This window comes from Mchenga conophoros, linkage group LG4, assembly GCF_057382185.1.
Source record: "Mchenga conophoros isolate Kocher_MC1m ecotype Shallow Benthic linkage group LG4, M_conophoros_male_GT1.1, whole genome shotgun sequence".
In the NCBI taxonomy this organism is placed as follows: domain Eukaryota; kingdom Metazoa; phylum Chordata; class Actinopteri; order Cichliformes; family Cichlidae; genus Mchenga; species Mchenga conophoros.
In genome coordinates, this window is record NC_140529.1 from 13,604,662 (window position 1) to 13,624,620 (window position 19,959).

Consider the following 19,959-nt stretch of genomic DNA (forward strand, 5'->3'; position numbering starts at 1 on the left):
GTATAAACACTCTTGCTGGCTAATATTGACTTTCCAATCAGATGTTATTTAATGCCACTTACAGGCAAAAGAGTCAAATATATCCTGCAAAACATATCATCAGCTACCAGACAGGTTGGCAAAGCGAGCGAGGGTGAGTGGCTTCTTCTCTAGTGCTTGCCATTTGCACGACTTGACTTTAATGCGGTGACAGCTGTTTTTCAGGCAGCACGTCAGCCATATTGGCAGCAGATTTGGAGTTTTTTGAACATCACAAGGGCATAACTGATTGCAACAAAAAATAGTCACCATGGGTAGCAGCATGCACCAGCGGCTACATAACTTCCTACAGAGCTGAATTTAATTTGTAAACTCCAGAAAGTTATCCTGCTTTCTGCCACAAGTTGTTTAATGGTTAAAGGCTATGGTAAAAATAAAAGGGAGCATCCAAATTCAGCGATTTCCCCGTGATTGCGTTTCGTTTTTGCTGTTCGATACCATTTGAAAGCACTTGCAGCTTCTATCATTAGGGTGAAGGAAACACAAGAGATTGAACTCTATTAATTGTGTGACTCTGTTATATTTAAGTATCCTGTTTGCAGTTTTAACAGTGTGATTATTTATTTATTTTTACTAAATCCATTGTCATTGTCACATCAGAGTCTGAACATTCGCAGAAAATTGCAATCCCCCAAATTGCTGGAGCATAGTGAATCATTCCAGTAATTACAATACAAAAATATGGCTACCATCTATTGATTATCAATGCAAGGATGAAGCGTATTCGTGATGTGCTGGCAGCCCAGTCCTTCGCGCTGTACCGATAGTGTCCACAAAGTGAGCAATATACATGCCGGAGGTGTATTTTTCCTCTCGGAGTATTGTCTATTTATCACGTCTGACTCATATGTCTGTGTACTGTATCTGTAAATGTGTTTGTATGGAAGCTGAAGGCCAGGCAGATTGCCTGCCGGTCGACGCGCTAGGACGAACTGCGGGGTTGTGGGTAAATGCGGAGAGACAGAGGGAGTGAAGACTGAAGAGGAGGTAGTGTTTGCTGTAATTTAGGAGAACAAGGGAGGGGATGGGCAATATTTACATTCATCACAGGAGCTCGCCTCGCTTCAATTCACATGACGTGAGAAAGTGAGAAAGGGGAAGGAGAGCGCCGAGCGGTTTGAGATAAAAAAAAAATAGAGAGGGAGAGACGAGACAGAATGGGGTTGAGCAAAAAGATCTTTTTTGTGTTTGTTTTCTTTTTTTTTAAATTCTACCCCAGAAATACTTTAGTGAAGAAGCATCTATAAATACAAGGCACCGGGCTTTCAAACCTGAGCAAATATGATATTCTTGCCAGTCAAACAGTGCATTTTTCTATTTGTAATTATCGGGTAAACCACAGTGCCCTTTGAGCAGCTTTTAAACCAAACTGCACAAAAAAAGAGGAAAAATGAGCCCGCTCCTGTGATTTCACCATCTGCAAACTCACATCCGAGCACGGATTTCGATTTATTTACCGTAATGATTACATTCACTGCAGAGCTGCGTTTCTCTTCCCTCCTGATCCGCCCGTACGTTGCGGGGAACAAACGGGGTCTGGCCTGCTTCTTTCCCACCTGGAATCCATCTTGGGGAGAAAACCTTACACACCCAAAGAGATTGGACTGTCACCCGGGAGGCGCACGGCTTGTGCGGACGTGTGAAAACGTTTGCCATCACGTTTAAGGTATATGTGAGCTTGGACGGCTGCGAACATGGAGGAAGGGGGAAGTTAAGTCAGCATAAACGTGGAAGACAAGGGTGTCCAGGGTTGAATAATTTTTACTCTGCAGGTCAGCAGGAACACATCTGAACATATTGGTCTGATGTATAGGCTGCTGCGTGCAGCTGCAGCTGTGTGTGTGTCACAGCATGTGGCTCTGATGACGGCCAGCTTGGCTCAGCATTGGTGAGTAATTGAGTGAGCACATTGTGGTCTTACGCCTTTCTTGTTCCACATCCCTGCCTCTTGACTACATATCCCTCTCCTTTATCCCTCCATCTGCATTTCTCCTTCCCCTCTAGCATCCTAATTTTGTCTATTTCCTGTCTTCCTCCTCTGCTATTTTTTCTCCCACCAACCGATGCAGGGCTTGTAAGAGAAGAGGCCAAAGGTGAAGCAGAGCGTGGACGCCGTAAGGGCAGGTGAAAGGAGGCAGAACCTGTTGACTAAATAAAGCATCAGGAGGAAAACTTGGATTAAAACTGTTCACAATGACACATGGGCGATAACATTTCCATGTATTGACTGCGCTCAAAGCTGTTACTGTTCTATAAAATGCTATTGTACATATAAATGAATCCAAGCAAACTGCAATTAAAAATAAAATCGACTTACTGATGTCGCGCAGCAGATTTGTTTAATTTATGACCAGCGCAGCGTGACCAAAAGCCTTGATAGAACTTAATCGAATGTGAATATATTTGCTATTATGTGGCATCTATTATTATTAGAAATGGTCTTGTTGGATGCTCTTGCGCCTCGTCACGACGCCAGAAAAAAGCACTCAGAGACTGACACGCAGTTTAAAAGTGGTGAATATTCATGACTATCCTCATGAATATGTATGTTTTCTTAGAGTAATTACTATTATTTCTGTTGTTTTGTTTTTTATTTCTTTAAATGCACGTGATGATTTCCATCTTGTACCTTTCTAACAGACTGGGAAACATGAGCTGAATGTTTTTGTTTTTGTGACACAAAACTTGGCTAAATTTGACCAAGTAGTACAAACTAAAGTCTAATTCAGATGCTGCCAAGTTTTTCAGTGCTCCTGCGCCTTCCCAGTAAATATACTCATAAGGCAACTTGAGTGAAGAGCCGATCTATGTTCAAATCATACTCACTACACCTTTGACCGGGACTCTGATCAGTGAGATGAACAATCATGGATCAGCTGGGAAATGTCAACAGGGCAATGTCATAACCTTGCACCGGGAAGAGCAGCAGAGATTGTGACTGGACAGATATAAAGACTTGTAGGGAAAAGGATCATCCTAGATCCTGCAGATGTAGCAGGAAGGTGTAGCTCTTCATCAGTATCCCAAGTGTCGTTAGACAGTAATTAACTAGAGTTCAGAATTTGCACCGCTTCTGTCCCCTCTCCATATATACTGTATAGAAAAGGACTGACTCATCCCAGCCTATGAACAGATAGCGGTACATTCCCTTTCCACCCCTGAATCAGGGCGGAGGCAGGCAGAGATAAGACTAATAAGAGTCCCAGCAAAGGGCTGGTGTAAAGGTCCACAAGAGGCTAGGAGGGAAGGATGGAGGTTGGAGAAGGGGCGGATAAGAAGGGAGGAGTTGCTTAGATCATGGTGGCAGTGGTTGGGTGAAGTGGGAAAAGGATGGGAGTGTTCGATTATTTGTGTCTAGAGGAAGGAGACGTTTGGGTGTAGAGGCAGTAGTCATGAAAGGAAAGTACAGAGGGACAGAAGATGAGGCTGATGCAGGTAGTAATAAAGTAAGAGGGAGAAGAGGAAGAGGACGGGGAGAGGCTGAGGCAGGGTGTAAAGGCATGTCTAAAGGGATGGCTGGTGTGGAAGGAAAAGGTGTGGTCCCATACCGGAGGGACAGAGAGTGAAAATTAAGAAAAAGGAGGCCAAGTGAGGAGGAAAAGAGAGGGGAGGGGCGAGACTGAGACAATGCCTGAACCTGAGGGGAGGTAAAGAAAAGGAGGCAAGGGATGGATGAACTGTCCCGGTTTAATGCACCATTCCTGACAAATTTCGCTCAGTTCTGCCGGCACCTGAGAACAGGGAGAGGCAGGTGAGTGACAAGGTGTGGAAAACAGGGGGCAAGGAAGGGGGATTAACCCATACATCTAGTGTAAATCTGTCCGTCTGGCTCATGAGCTGCCACGGGACGAAGGAGACCATCTACAGCAATCCAATTTCACAAATCAAGACGGAGAGGAAGAGTAAAACAGCAGAACGTTACAACCTGATGAATGAAAAGACCGACAAATCAGCATTCAGCGTTTTTTTTTCTTTAATCAATCTTCAGGTATTAAAATAAATTAAAAATCACAGAGTGAAAAGTGAGTCAGGTTCAGAGAGGGAGAGGTGCAGAATGAAAAGTTGTGGAGCAGGTTTAAAAATGGCCACATTCTAAATGGTCGGAGTAAATTGAGACCAACAGGGTTAGAAAATAGGACACATAAATTTAGGGCTCTCGATACTTTTCACTACCTCTTCCTAGCTCCCTCTCTCGCTCGAGGAAAGGAAAGGGGAACACACACACAGTGGGCTGTCACATTTTCTAAACCAGGACAATGAGAAGGTAACAGACTACTGAGGGGACATTTCCATGCAGAAATTAAGAAAACTTTCTATAGTTTTGGATTTATCCTCTTCCTGTAAAGCTGGGGTGTCAAATATAAGGCCCAGGGGCCAGAATAGGCCCGGCAAAGACTCCAACCCGGCCCATTGGAGTGTGTTGGAAAATGTAAAGGAGGGCACAAAGTTGGGAAATTTAATCTTATTTTAAGACGTTTTGCAGCTCCCCCATATTTCATACTAATTAAGGTAATTAAGTAACAGTTAAACAACCAAATGGCTGTTTTTTCACTGTCAAACTGAGAAGTTTCTATTTTCTTACAAAGAGTTACAAAACAAAAAATGTTTTCTGTGAATTGACCAAAACTATCTGTTTTATTTTTATTTTAAGTCTGGGCAATGACATGCGTTTTTATGCATCATTACACATTTATTTCTTATAGTTTAAGCCCAAAAAGTCATGCTGGCAGATTTCTTTCATTTATTACAGCAGTATTTCTTTATCATGAGGCATACAGTTGAAATTGCACTTCTTTTTTCTACGTTATGATATCTCAGGGATTAAAAGTGTAATTAAACTTCTTTACACTGGCAGAAAGAGTGAGCTACAATGGTCTGGCCCATTTAAGATCAAAGTAGGCTGTATGTGGACCACGATGTAAATTTCGGGATTCAGCTGAGCGTTTATATTAGCATTTTTTTGTGTAACAGTAAAAAGTATATATACAATCTCAAAACACGTGCAAAGTTCCAGAAAAGGAACTCTCCCAGTAATCTTTTTGCATTTGAAAGCAGCCGTTTGGGACATTGCTACAGGCACACAGACAGTAAATGAGCTGACCGAGATGCACCTGGGGATGAAACCAAAAAAAATAAGGAAAAGAAAGTAAAGAGAACATAGCTGGGATGAAAGGATAGATCAGAAAGCTGTTAGATGGGGTTCAATATGCTTTGCTGGACACAAAAAAATAATAAAATCCACAAATGAATTGAACAATTAGAGGCGAGGGACACAGATGAGAGACTGGAACAGACAGAAACAGAATGGGGGGGAGGCAAGAAATAAAAACAGACAAAGAGAAACTCGGAGAGAGAGAGAGCGACGTCAGGCAGAGGAACACTCGCTTTTTAATTCTCTTATCGTTTACAAATTGCTCCTAATTGCATCTATGTTTTAGCGAGGACGCGGTCCTGCCAAGCCGAACGGCACATTACATTAATAGAGTACAGGACCTCGGTGATTGCTACAACAATAGGTGCTATTGTAGGACATTAATTGGGAATATAAATGCAGAAACGTTTATGTTCAACCGCCCCGGATAAAAACCCCAAGAGGGCACGGTGAGCGTACAGAAACGACGCCTAAACAAGTCTGTTTCTTTTGGGGCCCAAAATTTGAAAGAACAGCTCCTCCTAACTATAGGGTAAAACGTAAACACAGAGAATGACCGGAACATGCTTCTTCAGAGGTACGGGCGTTAATTGCACCACTGAACTCCCTCTTGGCGCTGTGATTAAATGGTTCAACTGGCTTACTTGCGCACTCCACGGCAATTACGTCTGGCTCCGGTTCAACATCAGCCCGGTCTCCTCTGAACACAAAGGCACGCAGACGGGGACGACTCGCGCTCGTACACAAAATTGCTCTCTCTCTCTCCCCTCACAAAAGGCTCGGGACACCCGCAGTGCAAATGACCACGTTTGGAGCGGTGAAAACAGCTGAATTATTTGGGCAAAAGTTAATTGATCGCATCCTGCTGTTTGGCTTCTGAAGAAAGCTGCCAGTCGCACAATGGATGCGAGGGAACAGATTTGTTTGTGTGCCCGAGCGCCCGAGCATCCCCCCGTGGATGCTTTGTGTGTGGATGCGATGGTGTCGTGGAAACAGTTTAGACTTTCTTAGAATATCTGTTTAATATGCATCCATTAATCCCCCTTGTGACACATGTTACTGTACATTTATGGAGGGAAAAAAGCATGTGTGCCATCATTTTGCATCCTCCTGCATGTGTGCAAATGTTATTCATATTATATTACAGTTTCCAGTAATCAGGGTTGGCTGCGTTCCCCTTTTTCTCGTTAATTGCTGACGATCTTATAGCTAAATCCTATGCACAAGCAGATGCTATCTCCCTCCTAATCTACAACGACTGCCTCCTCCCTCAGATTGGTTCACTATTCTTGTTGCGTAGTGGCCCTGGGGGTGATCGGCAACAACTACAGCTATTTGTGCCACTACAAAGCCGTACCTTCTAGACAAGCTGAGGAAAATAGCGCCGCATGTCTTGATAATATGAGCATTAGCCAGAGCTTTAGATCATGCTGATTACTGCAGTCCAACAGACACTGTAGTGCTACAACAAACAGGGTGGTGCTGGAAATCACTAGTGACAAAAGGACTGGCAGCTACAGTCATGTTGGCTACATAAACACAAACACACAGATGCCTATAGACCCGCACGCACTTAAACAGTTAGATGAGTGCCTGTGTTTTCTCTTTGGTTATCTTATCCAGTCTTTCACAGATGTGCGGACAGCTGTGCTCGATCCGTCTTCTTCTTCTTCCTCTTCCAGCCTCCTCCATCCAGGCGTAGGCAGATTCTCTTTTTGTTTGGATAGATGGCAACACCACTGCTGCAAATAGGTCTGTGTCGCTCCCCGACTCCCCTCTCTCCCTCTGTTTTCTCAGTCATGTGGCCATCCACACAAAGCACTCATCCTCTTATTTATCGTCATGCCCTCCCTCTTTCCCTCCCTCCCTCATTGATCTTACTCACTGATATAGATGTGAGAGTCTTAATGGAGGCTTAATAGTAAAGGTAAGGAAATCCCAGAAAGTTGATTCTGTTGTGGACACAGTCGGGTTTTTTGCTTTTGGGTGGGGGGTACCACGAATCTCGGGATGTACCACAATTCATTGTTCATGTTAACTTCCTAGACAAACACATAAAGTTAACCAGGGAGGGACCAACACATACAGAGCAGTATTTAAGGTTTGACTCGTATCATCATCCACTGGAGGATAAACTGGGCGTCATCAGGAGGCTACAACACAGAGCGAACACCGTTCCTGCCAGACACAACAGCCAGGGAAGGAGGAGAACAACATATCAAAGAGGCCCTGAGTAAATGTGCTTATCCCAGCTGAGCGTTTAACAAAGCTGCGAAGAGGCCAAAAGAAAGCTCCGGGTGATTCAGAAGAGAAGAAGAACGAACGCTGCCCAAGCAAAAACCATTGGTGATCCTTTATGTGTCAGGAGTATCGGAACAGCTGAGATGCATTTGTTCAAACCCCAAAATGCTACAAAAACGGGTTCACCCGAAGGATCAGGTCCAACAGCATAAACTGGGCAATAAAGTGTTTGTGGTTCCTGGGAATTATATATCAGGGAAACCAAGGAACCTCTGACAAAGTGGATGGCACAAAATAGAAGAGCAACCTCATCAGGATAAGACGCTGCTCTGTATTTACACCTAATGGGCCTGTAAGTGTAAAAAGAAGGCTTGGTTCTTGGTTTGAATGAGGAGTCAAAGAGTCCATTTACGTGAAAAGGGAATGACCATCGTTGAACCAAGGAGGGGATCTACAATGTGGTTACGGTTGGTGGTTGGTTTGTTGGTGGTTCGATCCCTGGCTGCTCCAGTCTGCATGCTGAACCTTGAGTGTCAATTTTAGAAAACGCTTAGACATGGAAGAAAACGCTTCTGTAAATGAGACATGGATAAAATGCCTTAATTTTTGAGTAGAAGACTCATTTCCCGCAGGCCTCCTTGTATATTGAGAATCAAGAACCTAAGCTTGTGACTTATTGTTAGGCAAAGGTTTTACTTTTAGTTTTAATGTCCTAATGGAACTGTGTACCGTTTATATGAGCTGGGACTGAAGGAGTCACTTGGTTGAGTGATGAAACTTTCTGGGAGATGTGAGTACCCTTTGCCTTGATCCATCTCTCACCTTTCCCCTCTTCATCCGCCTTCTTCCTCATTTGGTGCTAATATGGACCCACCTGGATTCCTCCGCCCATGCCTTTCATCTATTTAACTCTTCCACTTTCATGCTCATACACAACAAATGTGGAAGCTAGAGTCCCACTTATTCCTGGGTAATTCCTTCACTTGGAGCTTTTTGCTTGTTACGGATGTCAAACGAGTCTTAGTGTTTTGGGTAATGATCTCTGACTGTAGGCTATATCAAAGATGGATGTAACTGCTGTGATGTCACCTACTGCTTTGTGAAACCTTGAGTTGAGCTGGAGTTTAGGATAAGCTATTACTAAAGTTAACTGCACATTAAAACAGATATTTGGTGTTGTCCACGTGTGCACGTGTATTTTGGTAAACTCAGCTTTTCATTTGCATCTTGGCAAATGAGATGAGCTACTCACCATTGGTGTCTCAGCTGCAAATAGCCAGATATGATGGCGAGTCTGACTGAAACCACTGTGTGCAGTTTCACACCACAGATAATCCTCCATTTTGAAACAAAGTATCACCGAGATTTCTAAAAAAAATTTCTGCAATGATTCCAAACGAGTGCGCTCATGAACTCTGCAGGAAAATATTGTGGAGGTCAGAACAGAAAGCCATTATCGCATAGACTTTTATAGGACGTCTTTGCGCACCCACAGGTATCGCCATCTGGTGGTTTTCAGACAGAATGCAGGTTTTTAGCATTGGCGTTTTTCCGACCCCAAAGCTACGTCCGTGTTTTCCGCTGTCTACTGTCTACTGAACAAGTGATTCCACGAGGATCCGCTCACTTCTGGAGTCAGCCTTTAATTTAGGGAACTGCAGTTTCAGCCCCAAAGCATGTTCCTTGGTAATGATACTGCTTTGTAAGTAACACTCATGCATGCATGAAAAAGAGCATTTTTCTGATAAAGATCCAGTTTGACTCTTCACACTTACTCTCCTGCAGAGTGCCCGTTTTATGGAATTATCTTGTACCAGTCCTGAAAACTCTCCTCTCCAGCACACACTAAAACCCCAAACACAACATTCCCCACCTTCTCCGTCGTTTCCTGTTATCATCTTTCCTCGGATGTGTAATGAAAAAGGAGGGGTTATGCTGTCAACTGTAATAGCAGCATTTGGCCTTCAGTCTTGGCGGATGCACTCATTTGTGTGTATGTGTGTGTGTGTGTGTGTGTGTGTGCGCGCGAGCATGTGATGATTAGGAGCCCTAAGATAAACGCCCCGTACTCCATCCCTATTTCCCAATCTTTGTCAGTCCATTTCCTGGAGATGCTCTCTCAGAAAAAAACACACAAATACCAAAAGCCAATTTTTCTTAAGCTCTATAACTCTGCCTTTCATTTTATCTTCCATACTTTATCGCTTTTTCTCCATCGCAGCTGTCCGCGAGAGAGGAAACTTTCCCCCTCTCTCTTTATCTCTCTCAGCACCTACCACTCACTTTTAGACACAGTATCCCCCCCTTCCCCTCAAGTCTGAATGGTCTTAAACTGACTACTTTTGTGCCCTCTGGCCACATCTGCCCGTCTCGTCTACAGGCAGCCCCCATCTGAACCCCACCTGATCCACGTCCCGCCTCTCCCTTCCTACCCACTTTCCCTCAAAGTAGAATTTAGTCCCCTCAGTCTCATTTCCTCCCCCCGCTATCTCAATTTCTCTATTTTCACTCATGTATTTTGCGTTCCCTCCCTCTCCTGCCTTCTGATCCTTCCCTGCTATACTTTCGGCACTCCGTTGTCTCAGCCCATTAGGCAGACACAAATCCGTTCGGGGACACTGAGCCTTGGTGCGACCTCGTCCCTCCTGACTCCCCCAGACCTCAGCGCAGCCAGGAGGAAGCTCTCAGGGGAGGCAGTCTCTGGCTTGCAGTTGGGGGAAATCCATTTAATCCTTCTCCACAAAACGCTGCTCTTTTTCCACCGCGTGGTGCACTTAGGGCCACGTGCACTTAATTAACAACACCGCTGCTGCACACACACACAAACATGTTCACACGGGCCCATTCCTTCTTTCTCGTGGATTTTCTTCAGCCTGTGTTTTTGCATTCGGTGAAGCACAAATAGAAATTTTAATATTTAACACAGTTGGATGACGATTGGAGTTCTTGAAATGATTTATACAGTTTTGTTTTCTTTAAAAAAAAATGTGATTAGCAGGTCTGGGTGTGGGGGTGCGTGTCTGTACGAGGACTGAACTGTGAGCATAGATGTGTCCGCCAAGCAGCAGTGTCTGCAATTGGAGTGGAGCAGTTTTAAATGGGAGCAGACGGTTCTCTGCCACTTCGCTCCTTAGAGCTCTAATGAGAAGGAACAGAGAGAAGAGTTTCAGTGGTGGCCGCTGGCCTCGGCGTGTCACTGCAGCTCACATCTCTGCTGGCGCAACGACCTGTTGCCACCAAGAGGGTACGCGGACAAACTAGAGGATGACTACATGAAGACGTGGATGGCAGAGATAAGACTGAGACACCAGGTTTCACTCTCCGTCATAGATCTATACTTTTTTCCTTAACTGTGTGTGTGTGTTTTTCCCAGCCAGCACCAAATGAATGAGCTGATTTTGAGAAGCGGAGTCCAAATCCAGATCCCAGGCGGACACAGATAAAGCAGCAGCAGATTGTTTTATCCCATTAGGCAGGGCGTAGTAAATAGGCAGAGATCTAGCTCTCTATTCTGGTGCAATCTCCAGCTGATCCTGTCACTGGCATCAGCTCTGTTGGCACTTTGTCTTTCAAGTGAGACACCCCAGCTTAGCATTGCTGTCTGTCTGTCTGTCTGTCTGCATGTCTGCAAACAGGAACAGGAAGGTGGTGGAGGAAGAGTCAAGAAGCCCTCTGTTACAGTCAAGCTATGCTTTCTCTGTTTTATTGAGGCTTCATTATAACATAAAATTACACGAAAGTGCTTTGTGTCATTTTTAAGTCATACTTGCACACATGAATAGTGCAGAACCACAGTTTTTTTACTCTTACTGCCAAATACAAACTCACCTATTTGATAGCAGACGTTTAAGGCCAGGGTTGCTTTCCATCACCTAGGCTACGTCTGGAGACTTTAAATCCATATTTTGTTGATTGGAAAACGTAATCAATCCGTGACAAGATTTCACGGGGGGAAAGCAGTGGGAACAGCGTGATTGACAGCAGCCAATCGGAAATGAAACGCAGCTGAGATTTAAGGTTAGAGTGAGGACTGGCCTTGTGAGAAGCAAAAACAGCGTTACCTTCTCCTCCAGCGTGCCAGTTTGATAAGTTGTCTGTGCCAGTCACCCAATAACAAGACAAGAATTGGAGGTGTACATGTGGTTTGGCATAATTGGATATTTTGTATTTTAATATTAAGACACAGCCTACACATAAATGGTGCTAATTCCTTTTTACAAAAGCTGTCCTCTTGTGTGGAAGTGACCTACCTTGGCAGCCATGATCATGGAGGAGCCTCCGCGTACTCCGAGAATGGGGATATGCGTCTGGGCTGAAATGAAGTCCAGGATCTGGGCGATGGCCTCCTGGTCAGTGTCATCCCCAAACACCACGCCCTGTAGCCAGTGCTCCGTCATGAGGTCGCAGATGCTCTTGATAATGCTCTTAGGGTCAGTCTCATTCATGGTCAGAACTTCAACATTCGGCGCCATGTGAATGAAGTCTTCCTTCTCTCGGGCCCCGGCCAGCGCCACTTCACTGGAGTTGCCCACCAGAACGACAGCGATGCTGAAGACGTGCAAGATGTTGGGCAGGGCCATGTGGTGGGGAGGAGGCTGAGGGATGGGAATATAGTGGCTGCCACCGCCTCCTCCGCCGGGCTTGTCTCTCCGTGAGTGGCAGGCCGGGGGCAGGTGGAGAAGGCAGAGGAGCAGGAGAAGGAGGGACAGGCAGAGAGACGAACCGGTGCGGTGGTGGTGGAACGGCGGCGGGGGTGGATGTAGGGTTCGGACCCGTTCTTGCTCCTGAGCAACCGAGGGGGTGCCAGAGCAAGCCCTGGCATAGCCGCAAGGTGGGGAGCAGCCGCGGCATCCGCAGACAGGCATGGTGTAGGAGTGGGAGAGCAATACCTGCCGAGACAAGGAGGAGAAGAAGATGGAGATAGGAAAGAGAAGAAAAGGAGGTAGGCAGAGATTTGACAAAACAAGATGACAGAGAAGAAGGAAAGAGAAAAAAAGAAGCGGGAGATGAAGAGAAACAGAGATTAACAAATGAACTGCCAATCAGGGCTGGATGCATCATATGAATCAAAGCATAATTTAATGTCAGTTCAAAGAAATGGGACAAAGAAGGAAGAGAAATATCAAGACAAAGCAAACTTTAAAAGGAAAATAGAGATAAGAGATGAGGTCAAATTTCTGGTATGGATACACAGATCTGATATTTGGATCAGAAATTGGACTGACAGCGATTTGAAAAGCTACATTTCTGCCTTCAGTTCATGCAGTGTTTACTCCACCCATCATCACTTCACCGACTAGTAGGGACGCTAACACTGCTTCAGTAACACTGATAGTGTTCCCCTGTGTGTTTTTCTATCCGGGTATGATTTTAGTACATTGGCAGCGTGTTTGTGGTCATTGCCATGCTGAAAACGAAGCTGCTGTCAATAAGATGCTTTCTCATGATTGTTCTCATGACTCATAGGTCAGTTTTCAAAATGCTTCTGAAAATGGTTAAGTACAAGGACTGAAAGAAACACTTTCAGAAAGTCTGGAGAACTACTGTGCATGACCACTTTAGAAATTATAACAAAGCCTGGCTACTTGGAACCAACATGCAAAGAAATAAGGGATGGCTCAAGACAAGGAACTAAATCATTGCTTCCTTCACTTCACCTGTGAGTAGTCGGATCTATTTTGTGTATGCGGAAGTAAACAAACGCTGATTGCAGAGAAAAGAGGAACCGCTGCAGCAGTAAATGGGAGCAAAGCAAAAACCTGAGTTGGAGCGAAAGGAGTGCAAATGAAAAAAGGCGAATAAGCCAAATACAGTTTTTGATTCGAGGTGTTTTTCATGTATTGTTTTACTAATAAAATCAGTAAATATATTCTTGGATGTAATAATTTTGTTTTACAACGCTGCGTAATATCAGCGAAGATCCAAACTGTTGGTCATTTTATATTTCATCTTAAACATAAAGCATTGCTTTAGCTGCGCCTCCTCTCACACACCCACAGCGCTGGTTGCTGTCGTCATGATATAGCTTTGTTATATTTGTCTTTTAATGAATATCTAGCTAAAAAAAATAGATGATATTGATTAATATTCCAGTATCAACACTAACAGAGACACACGCGACATAATGGAGCACAGTTCAGAGTTTTCAAGTATAATCTTACAAGCATCAATTATTCATGTGGACTCCTGAAGCAGCACTATAGTATAAGGATGATATAAACTCTCCCTCCAGATGAGACGGCTGAGAGTGCAGCAGAGGAAGGAGGGACGAACAGAGCGAGCGAACTCAAAAACCATAAAGGGCAGATGGAGGGAGAGACGGCTCCTCGCCAACTTCAGCTGACTGACTAACTGTCTGGAGCGAGATGACTGACACGCCAACCTGAGACGAGGACAAACCGACTAACGCCGGAATTGATTAAGGGATTGACGGCAAAGGTGCTCGGAGCAGCTCGCGAGGCTTTGATATGATACCCGCCCACCTCACTCAACCCCTATTGGCCTAGTTTAAGCACTTTCACTCGTCTGCTGTCCGTCCCTCCATCCTTTCACCTCCCTCCCACGTTCTACTTGACCGTATCTCTCTCTCTCTTGCCTGCTGTCTGATTCCCTCTTCCCTGCGCATTATTTATAGAGCTTTTCATTAACGAAGATGCAGAGGGGCCAGGTGAGCGACCGAAGGAAAGGAAAAGAGAGAAATCAGCGAGATCCAGAAATGATTCGAGGAGAGGTGAAAAAGACAGCTGGAGCGATGATGCCGGACATGAAAAAGAAGATGTCTGTGTTCTCTACGTGTTTACATCTGAGTGAGTGGGAGGGCATGCGTCCTCTTGAGCTTATCAGCATATAGCTGGTGTAGGTGTAACAGTCGGAGGGAATAGATGTTCACTTTGGTTTCGTGGGCAGACATACCCAGGGCGATGGGGGTGTAGCTTCTCATAAACTTGCTTCTGAGCGGTGTATTGTGCGCGTCTCTTGTACATGACTGCTGCTAACGAGGCAGATGGAAGGTACAAAGAAGAACAAAAAACGCTAAAACAAAGCGACGCTGACAGCTAGTAAGACAGGAAATGACAGAGAGGAAGGACGAGATTGAAAGAGGGATAAAGGGACGGGCGCAGAGATGACAGAACAACTTCTTTAGCCGAGACTAATTGCTGGAGGTTCGTCAGCGCTAATTACAGGTCCCTGTGTTAATAGTCAACTGCACACTACTCTCCAGGAAGGACCCGAGAAGCGGGAGGGATGGATCGAGGGAGGGCTGATAAGAGGCATGAGGAAAGAAAAAAGGAGAGGAGGAGGGCGGGCAAAGGAAACGAAAAGAGAGGCAAACTGAGGAGGACCTCAGTGAGAGGCATAAAAGATTTTTTTAAAAAAGGAGAAAAAAAAGAGGAGCAGGAGAGAGGGGGAGAGATTAGAGAGCGGGATGGAGGAGAAGAGGAGAAACAAGAGGAAAAAGACAAGCCGACGAGGGAGCAAGAGAGAGAGAGATGCCCTCTTTGAATCTGGACTTCTCTGGCAGCACTCTGTTTCCATGGCAACAATTAAAATAAGCCTTCATGCGCACAGACACAGTTGATGGACACAGAGATACGCACACTCACACATTTTGTAATAAGCATTGATCATATAAGTGCAGCAGAAGTCCAGAGCACTGCTGCGCGTCCTTAAAGTGGGTGTAGTTCACACACCAACTTATTACCATTAACATGGAGACCTTTGATACAGCCGGCATGTGAACAAACACACACACACACATACAATTACTTTTTTTTATAATGTTCCTCTCCCTTTCTCTCCGCATCACATATATATTACCCTGCAGCCACACACACACACACACACACACACACACCCCTGGGGTACAGATTATATTAGCCAACGCGCCGTGTAACTCCAACGATCACTCAGAAAGATGAGGCCATTAAAAAGTGCCACAGCGAGCCCAAGCTCACAAAGAAACACAAAATGAAACTGTAGATTACACGGACGAGGCTCCGCCACCAAATGACCCCAATTCGCCGTCGCCCGGCCCTCACATCTCACCCATCATTTGCTCCATTAGCCACACGAGTGCACATCACTGCCATATCAGTTACACACGGATGGATCGTGGATAGCCTCCACCAGCTCAAGGCCATATAGGTTCCACCCCACTCCGACCCCAACCACACACACACACACAAAGGGAAGAACAGTTTTAGAGGGGAACCACCTATAAACACTCATCTTTCTTTGCAAATGAATACCTATCTGTCCTATCTCCTATATGTGAGTGTTGGACCAAAACTTCAGGGACACCACACGTTTATACAGGAGTAACTTTAAGTGTTTAAGTGTGCCCTCCTTCTTTGGCTCTAATGAGAACTTAATTTACAAAATGGACATCATGTTTTATTCAATAAGATGTGAAACTAGCATTAGAGACCATAAACCCATTTCAAATAGTGAGATGAGGTTGTAGATCAAGGAAGCTAAAGGATCATTTTCTCACAGACTTTTATGTAATTGGTCTTTTTGCAATCATTACCGGCTGATCATTACAAAGAATGCAGACTTAAGGAGCTCCTGTTTGGGCTTTACACCATGTTCATCATCTTATATATACATTTATGGTGGGCACTTATGCCGTTCATCATACAGCAGCATAAACACACATATACTTTATTTTGTGTGTGTGCAGGTCAAGATGCTGAGGAGCCAAATATCTTCTGAGTATGCTGGAGCCCATTAACCGATTAATGGGTTAATTAACAGGAAATATATCAGCCTCTTTTATGATACTAAATTAAACTGTTATGGAAATTTTAAAATAGCCAAAGCTTAAAATAAGGTCCAGCAAATTTGCCTCTTAGGGACTATATAAAAGCAAACCATCCACTATCCTAATGACTGGAGTTGCAATGCTGGTGTAATTTGCACAACATATTCTTATAGAGTATGAATCTATGTTTACGGTAAAATGCACAGGATCAAGGACAGGACATTTCTTATAGTCACTATTGCCTCAATCTCCATTGCTGTAATGCCACAAGACATTAGGGGCCTAGAGAACAGTTATAACAGTTCTTACGGTAAATGTTCAATCACTGATCGGTTCCTGGAGTTTGCTGGCTGCCCTCACAAAGAGGCTGCTGTTTTTCAGATCTGGTTTGGAACTATGGATGAATGTTAGCCTGTTGCTAACTCAGGCACATGCACAGCAATATTTATTAACTCTTTTTTACCACTGGTATGTCAGGAGGCCCATTTTACAAGCACTCTTTAGATGACTGTAACTCTGTTACAGTTTGTGCTAGAGACAAAATCCAAATGGTTTCGGAAAGAAGGGAAGACAAGCTTTACAGGGATGTATCACAGCAGCATAAGACACTCCCACTGTCTGAAAGAATTAGCCTGAACACAAACAGAAAAATAGATTTCACCATGTGTGCTTCACATTACCATCATTCCTCAAACATTTTGGGATAGAGAGAAAATTCAAAAGGCTCCTGAAATTATAATATAGGTCCAGGCAGCCTGTTTGATCCTTGGATGATGATGGGTTAATGTGCACTGTCCCTGTTAAAAATAAAAAATAAAAAAACAATCAAATAAAATCAACCAGTTAGGGAATACACATTTTTCCCCAAGTGATTTGGTGTTGCCAGGGCGCCACTGACCGGTCTCTAGGAATGTGTGACTGGGGCCTCACTCAATTAGGCAGGAGGACACTGTTTCCAGTAGTTATGCATCCCAACCAAAAAAGCCTGCTGTTACTAAGTGTGCCCAAATGGCCAATAAACCAGGAAGAGTAGGCCAACACTCTGTGCAGTCTGCAGGTTATGCAGACTGCACAGAGTGTGATGATGAGGACCCAAAACGCAGACACAGAAAGCAGGCAGGACATAACAGAAAGTACACAAGGCAAAAACACAAAGCCCCAGAGGAGAAGCACAGTCTGTAACATAAAGTTCAAAAAGGAACCACAAAGTATAAGCACAGGAACACTGATCAAGAAACCACACAGGACATGAAAACAGACACTGAGAAAGACTAAGGAGAAGACCACTATATATACAAAAAAGGGCAACGAGGGGAGCTGGACATAGCTGGGGAAAACAAGACAGCTAAACTGAATCACAAAATGAGTCGGGGGGGGGGAGTAAAACTAAAAACAAGGCACAAGGGACAAAATGACTATCAACATAAAGTATGAAAACACCTAAAAAAGAGACAGTGACTTAACAAGAAGACACGGGGAGCACAGGGGAGGAAGGATAAACTGAATACAGGAACAACAAGACTGCAAAACTAAGAAAACCTGAGAATGTAAAACTAGATCAAATCACCCAGGAAATAAAAATCAAGCAGAAAATAAAGCCCATAACTCAAAACGCTGCGCCAAAGACATACGGCTCGTACTGCTGCAGGAATTTGAAAGAGGAAGGGACGCAGATATTGTAGTGCCGTAATTGGCTTCCCTGTTCATCTTTTTGCTGTTATTTTGGGGGCTTTGCTACCTATAAATCACATGCTTCTAACTAACAAAGAGTCCACAGGGTAAATGTTACAGGGAAGGTCATGAAGCTGTCCACTATGAAAAAAAAACCCCAAACACACACAAAATATGCAATCAGGAAAATTGTCTTTCATGTCAATCAGAAAAGACAGTTTCTATTTAATATATCTGACTGAACAGCAATCTGTTCCAATCACAAGATATTCTCCTTTTGCAGCAATAAATCCACACAGGACGAGAAACACTGCTGCCAAGAAACGGTTTGTGTGCTTGCGGGTAGTATAATTGTGTGTATAGCTGATGAATTTAGTTTGAAAGGTTGCGAACAGCACTCGCAGTGGCCTGCTCTCTCCCTAATGCGTTTTTAGAACTGACATTTATGTCTTTTGTCCAAATGAAAGCCAGCAGGAAGAATGTCTCCTCGCCGCTAAGCTTTACTGAAGAGACACCTTTTGATTTGAACTTGATCCGCCGGCACCGGACAATATTAGGAACATCTTCCGATTGTTGGCAGCGTTTTGAGGAGGCGAGCCCCTGCCGCCCCGGGGGATGTGACCGGGCCACATAGCGGGTCACCGCGCAGCATACTGATGAGAGGAGAAATCAGCTGGACGCCAGCATCGCTGCCAAACCTACAATACGTGAGCATGTGATAGAAATGCTTGTCTAATGTGTGAACTCATTATAAACCTGCTCTGATAAATATTCATGCAGACTGTCTGTGCAGCCCACTGTGGAGGTGGAAGGTGCTGTGTGTGTGTGTGTGTGTGTGTGTGTGTGTGTGTGTGTGTGTGTGTGTGTGTGTTTGGGCCTGTGTCTGAACATGATGTTCTGATGCAGCCACTCACCAGCCCCCTCAGCAAAGCAGACCGGCCAGGCTTTGCAGTCACATGTTCACTAGGATTCAGGACCAATCTACTGACATAATGGTCTCTATTTCCAGAAAAAGGGGACACTGAAGCACCCATCGTGCCCTTCCTCCCCAATTCCCTCCTTATCTTTCTTCCATTTTAACTCGGTGTAACCCTTTCGTTCTCTCGCTTTATAGTTTTGTCTCTGAACAATGCTTCCTCTCAGTTCTCCCACTTATCTCTCTCTTGTGCTCGCACTCTCTCATCACGCTCTTCTCATTATGTGGTAAGTGTCAGGTTTGTCGATGGCGTTATTTGCATGAAAACTGGAGGACAAAGGCGCTCGGTCATTTTTCACAATTATTGCCCAGTTTTGATATTTGGAAAGACATGCAGACGATGGCATTCAAATGTCTATGGCGCATGTACATTATCTTAACCGCCAAGTCAGGCGCGCTGCGACGGCCTCATTTCTCCTTTTAATTGAAATAAGAATGTCATGAGGAGAGGCTCGTACGTCAGGAGCTGCAGCGCTGAGGATAAGCACCGGGAGTTTGAGAAATAGCCCGCTTTTGCACACTGGAGGCTACTAACGAGTGTAATTCGTTTGTCAGTCCGAGCTTGTGATTTCATTACAGCAAGCAAATGTTCTGCAAGGGGAAAAGACTATTTTTAACAGCTGTAATCGAAGGCTGTTGAGTTGTTTGGCATCACATTGCGCGTTCTTTGTGATCCAAGGCTAAACCCTCAGGCAGCACCTTGCTGACAGGTGATGAAAGAAAACGTTACCTGGACAACCTCTTTGACCACACAGCAGCGAGACACGGGGGCGGTTGATCACACACACACAACTGGTGACACTGTGGTGGGTGGGAGGAACGGAGCAGACTACTCAGGCCTTAAGCTGAAATCCTTGTTACCTTCAAGTCTTTATTTAAAAATAGTTTATAAGTTTATTTCTATTTTTACAGGTTTGAGATTAGGTGTTGTTGAGGAAAGTAGTCTATGATTACGCCTCTGCATGCATTTTATACTGTATTTATAATTGGAGTGTATGTGTATGTAAGTTTAGTTCTGTACGGCTTCTGCTGTTGTCGATGCTTTTGCTGTGAAGGTAGGTAGGCAGGTAGAGTACTGGGCAACCTAACTGACATCCCCTCTGCAGAAATCCCACT

The 19,959-nt window shown here is 44.5% G+C and overlaps 1 protein-coding gene across 4 annotated transcripts in view; it reads right to left on the reverse strand.

Annotated features, from left to right (window-relative positions):
* The window catches only part of grin2ba (glutamate receptor, ionotropic, N-methyl D-aspartate 2B, genome duplicate a), a 141,668-nt gene that overhangs the window by 90,888 nt on the left and 30,821 nt on the right, over window positions 1-19,959 (reverse strand). For all 4 annotated transcript variants that reach the window (XM_085270467.1, XM_085270468.1, XM_085270464.1 and 1 more), the window contains one exon: window positions 11,683-12,321. In XM_085270467.1, the coding sequence (XP_085126593.1) occupies window positions 11,683-12,321 (639 nt within the window). The remainder of the gene's footprint in view (window positions 1-11,682; window positions 12,322-19,959) is intronic.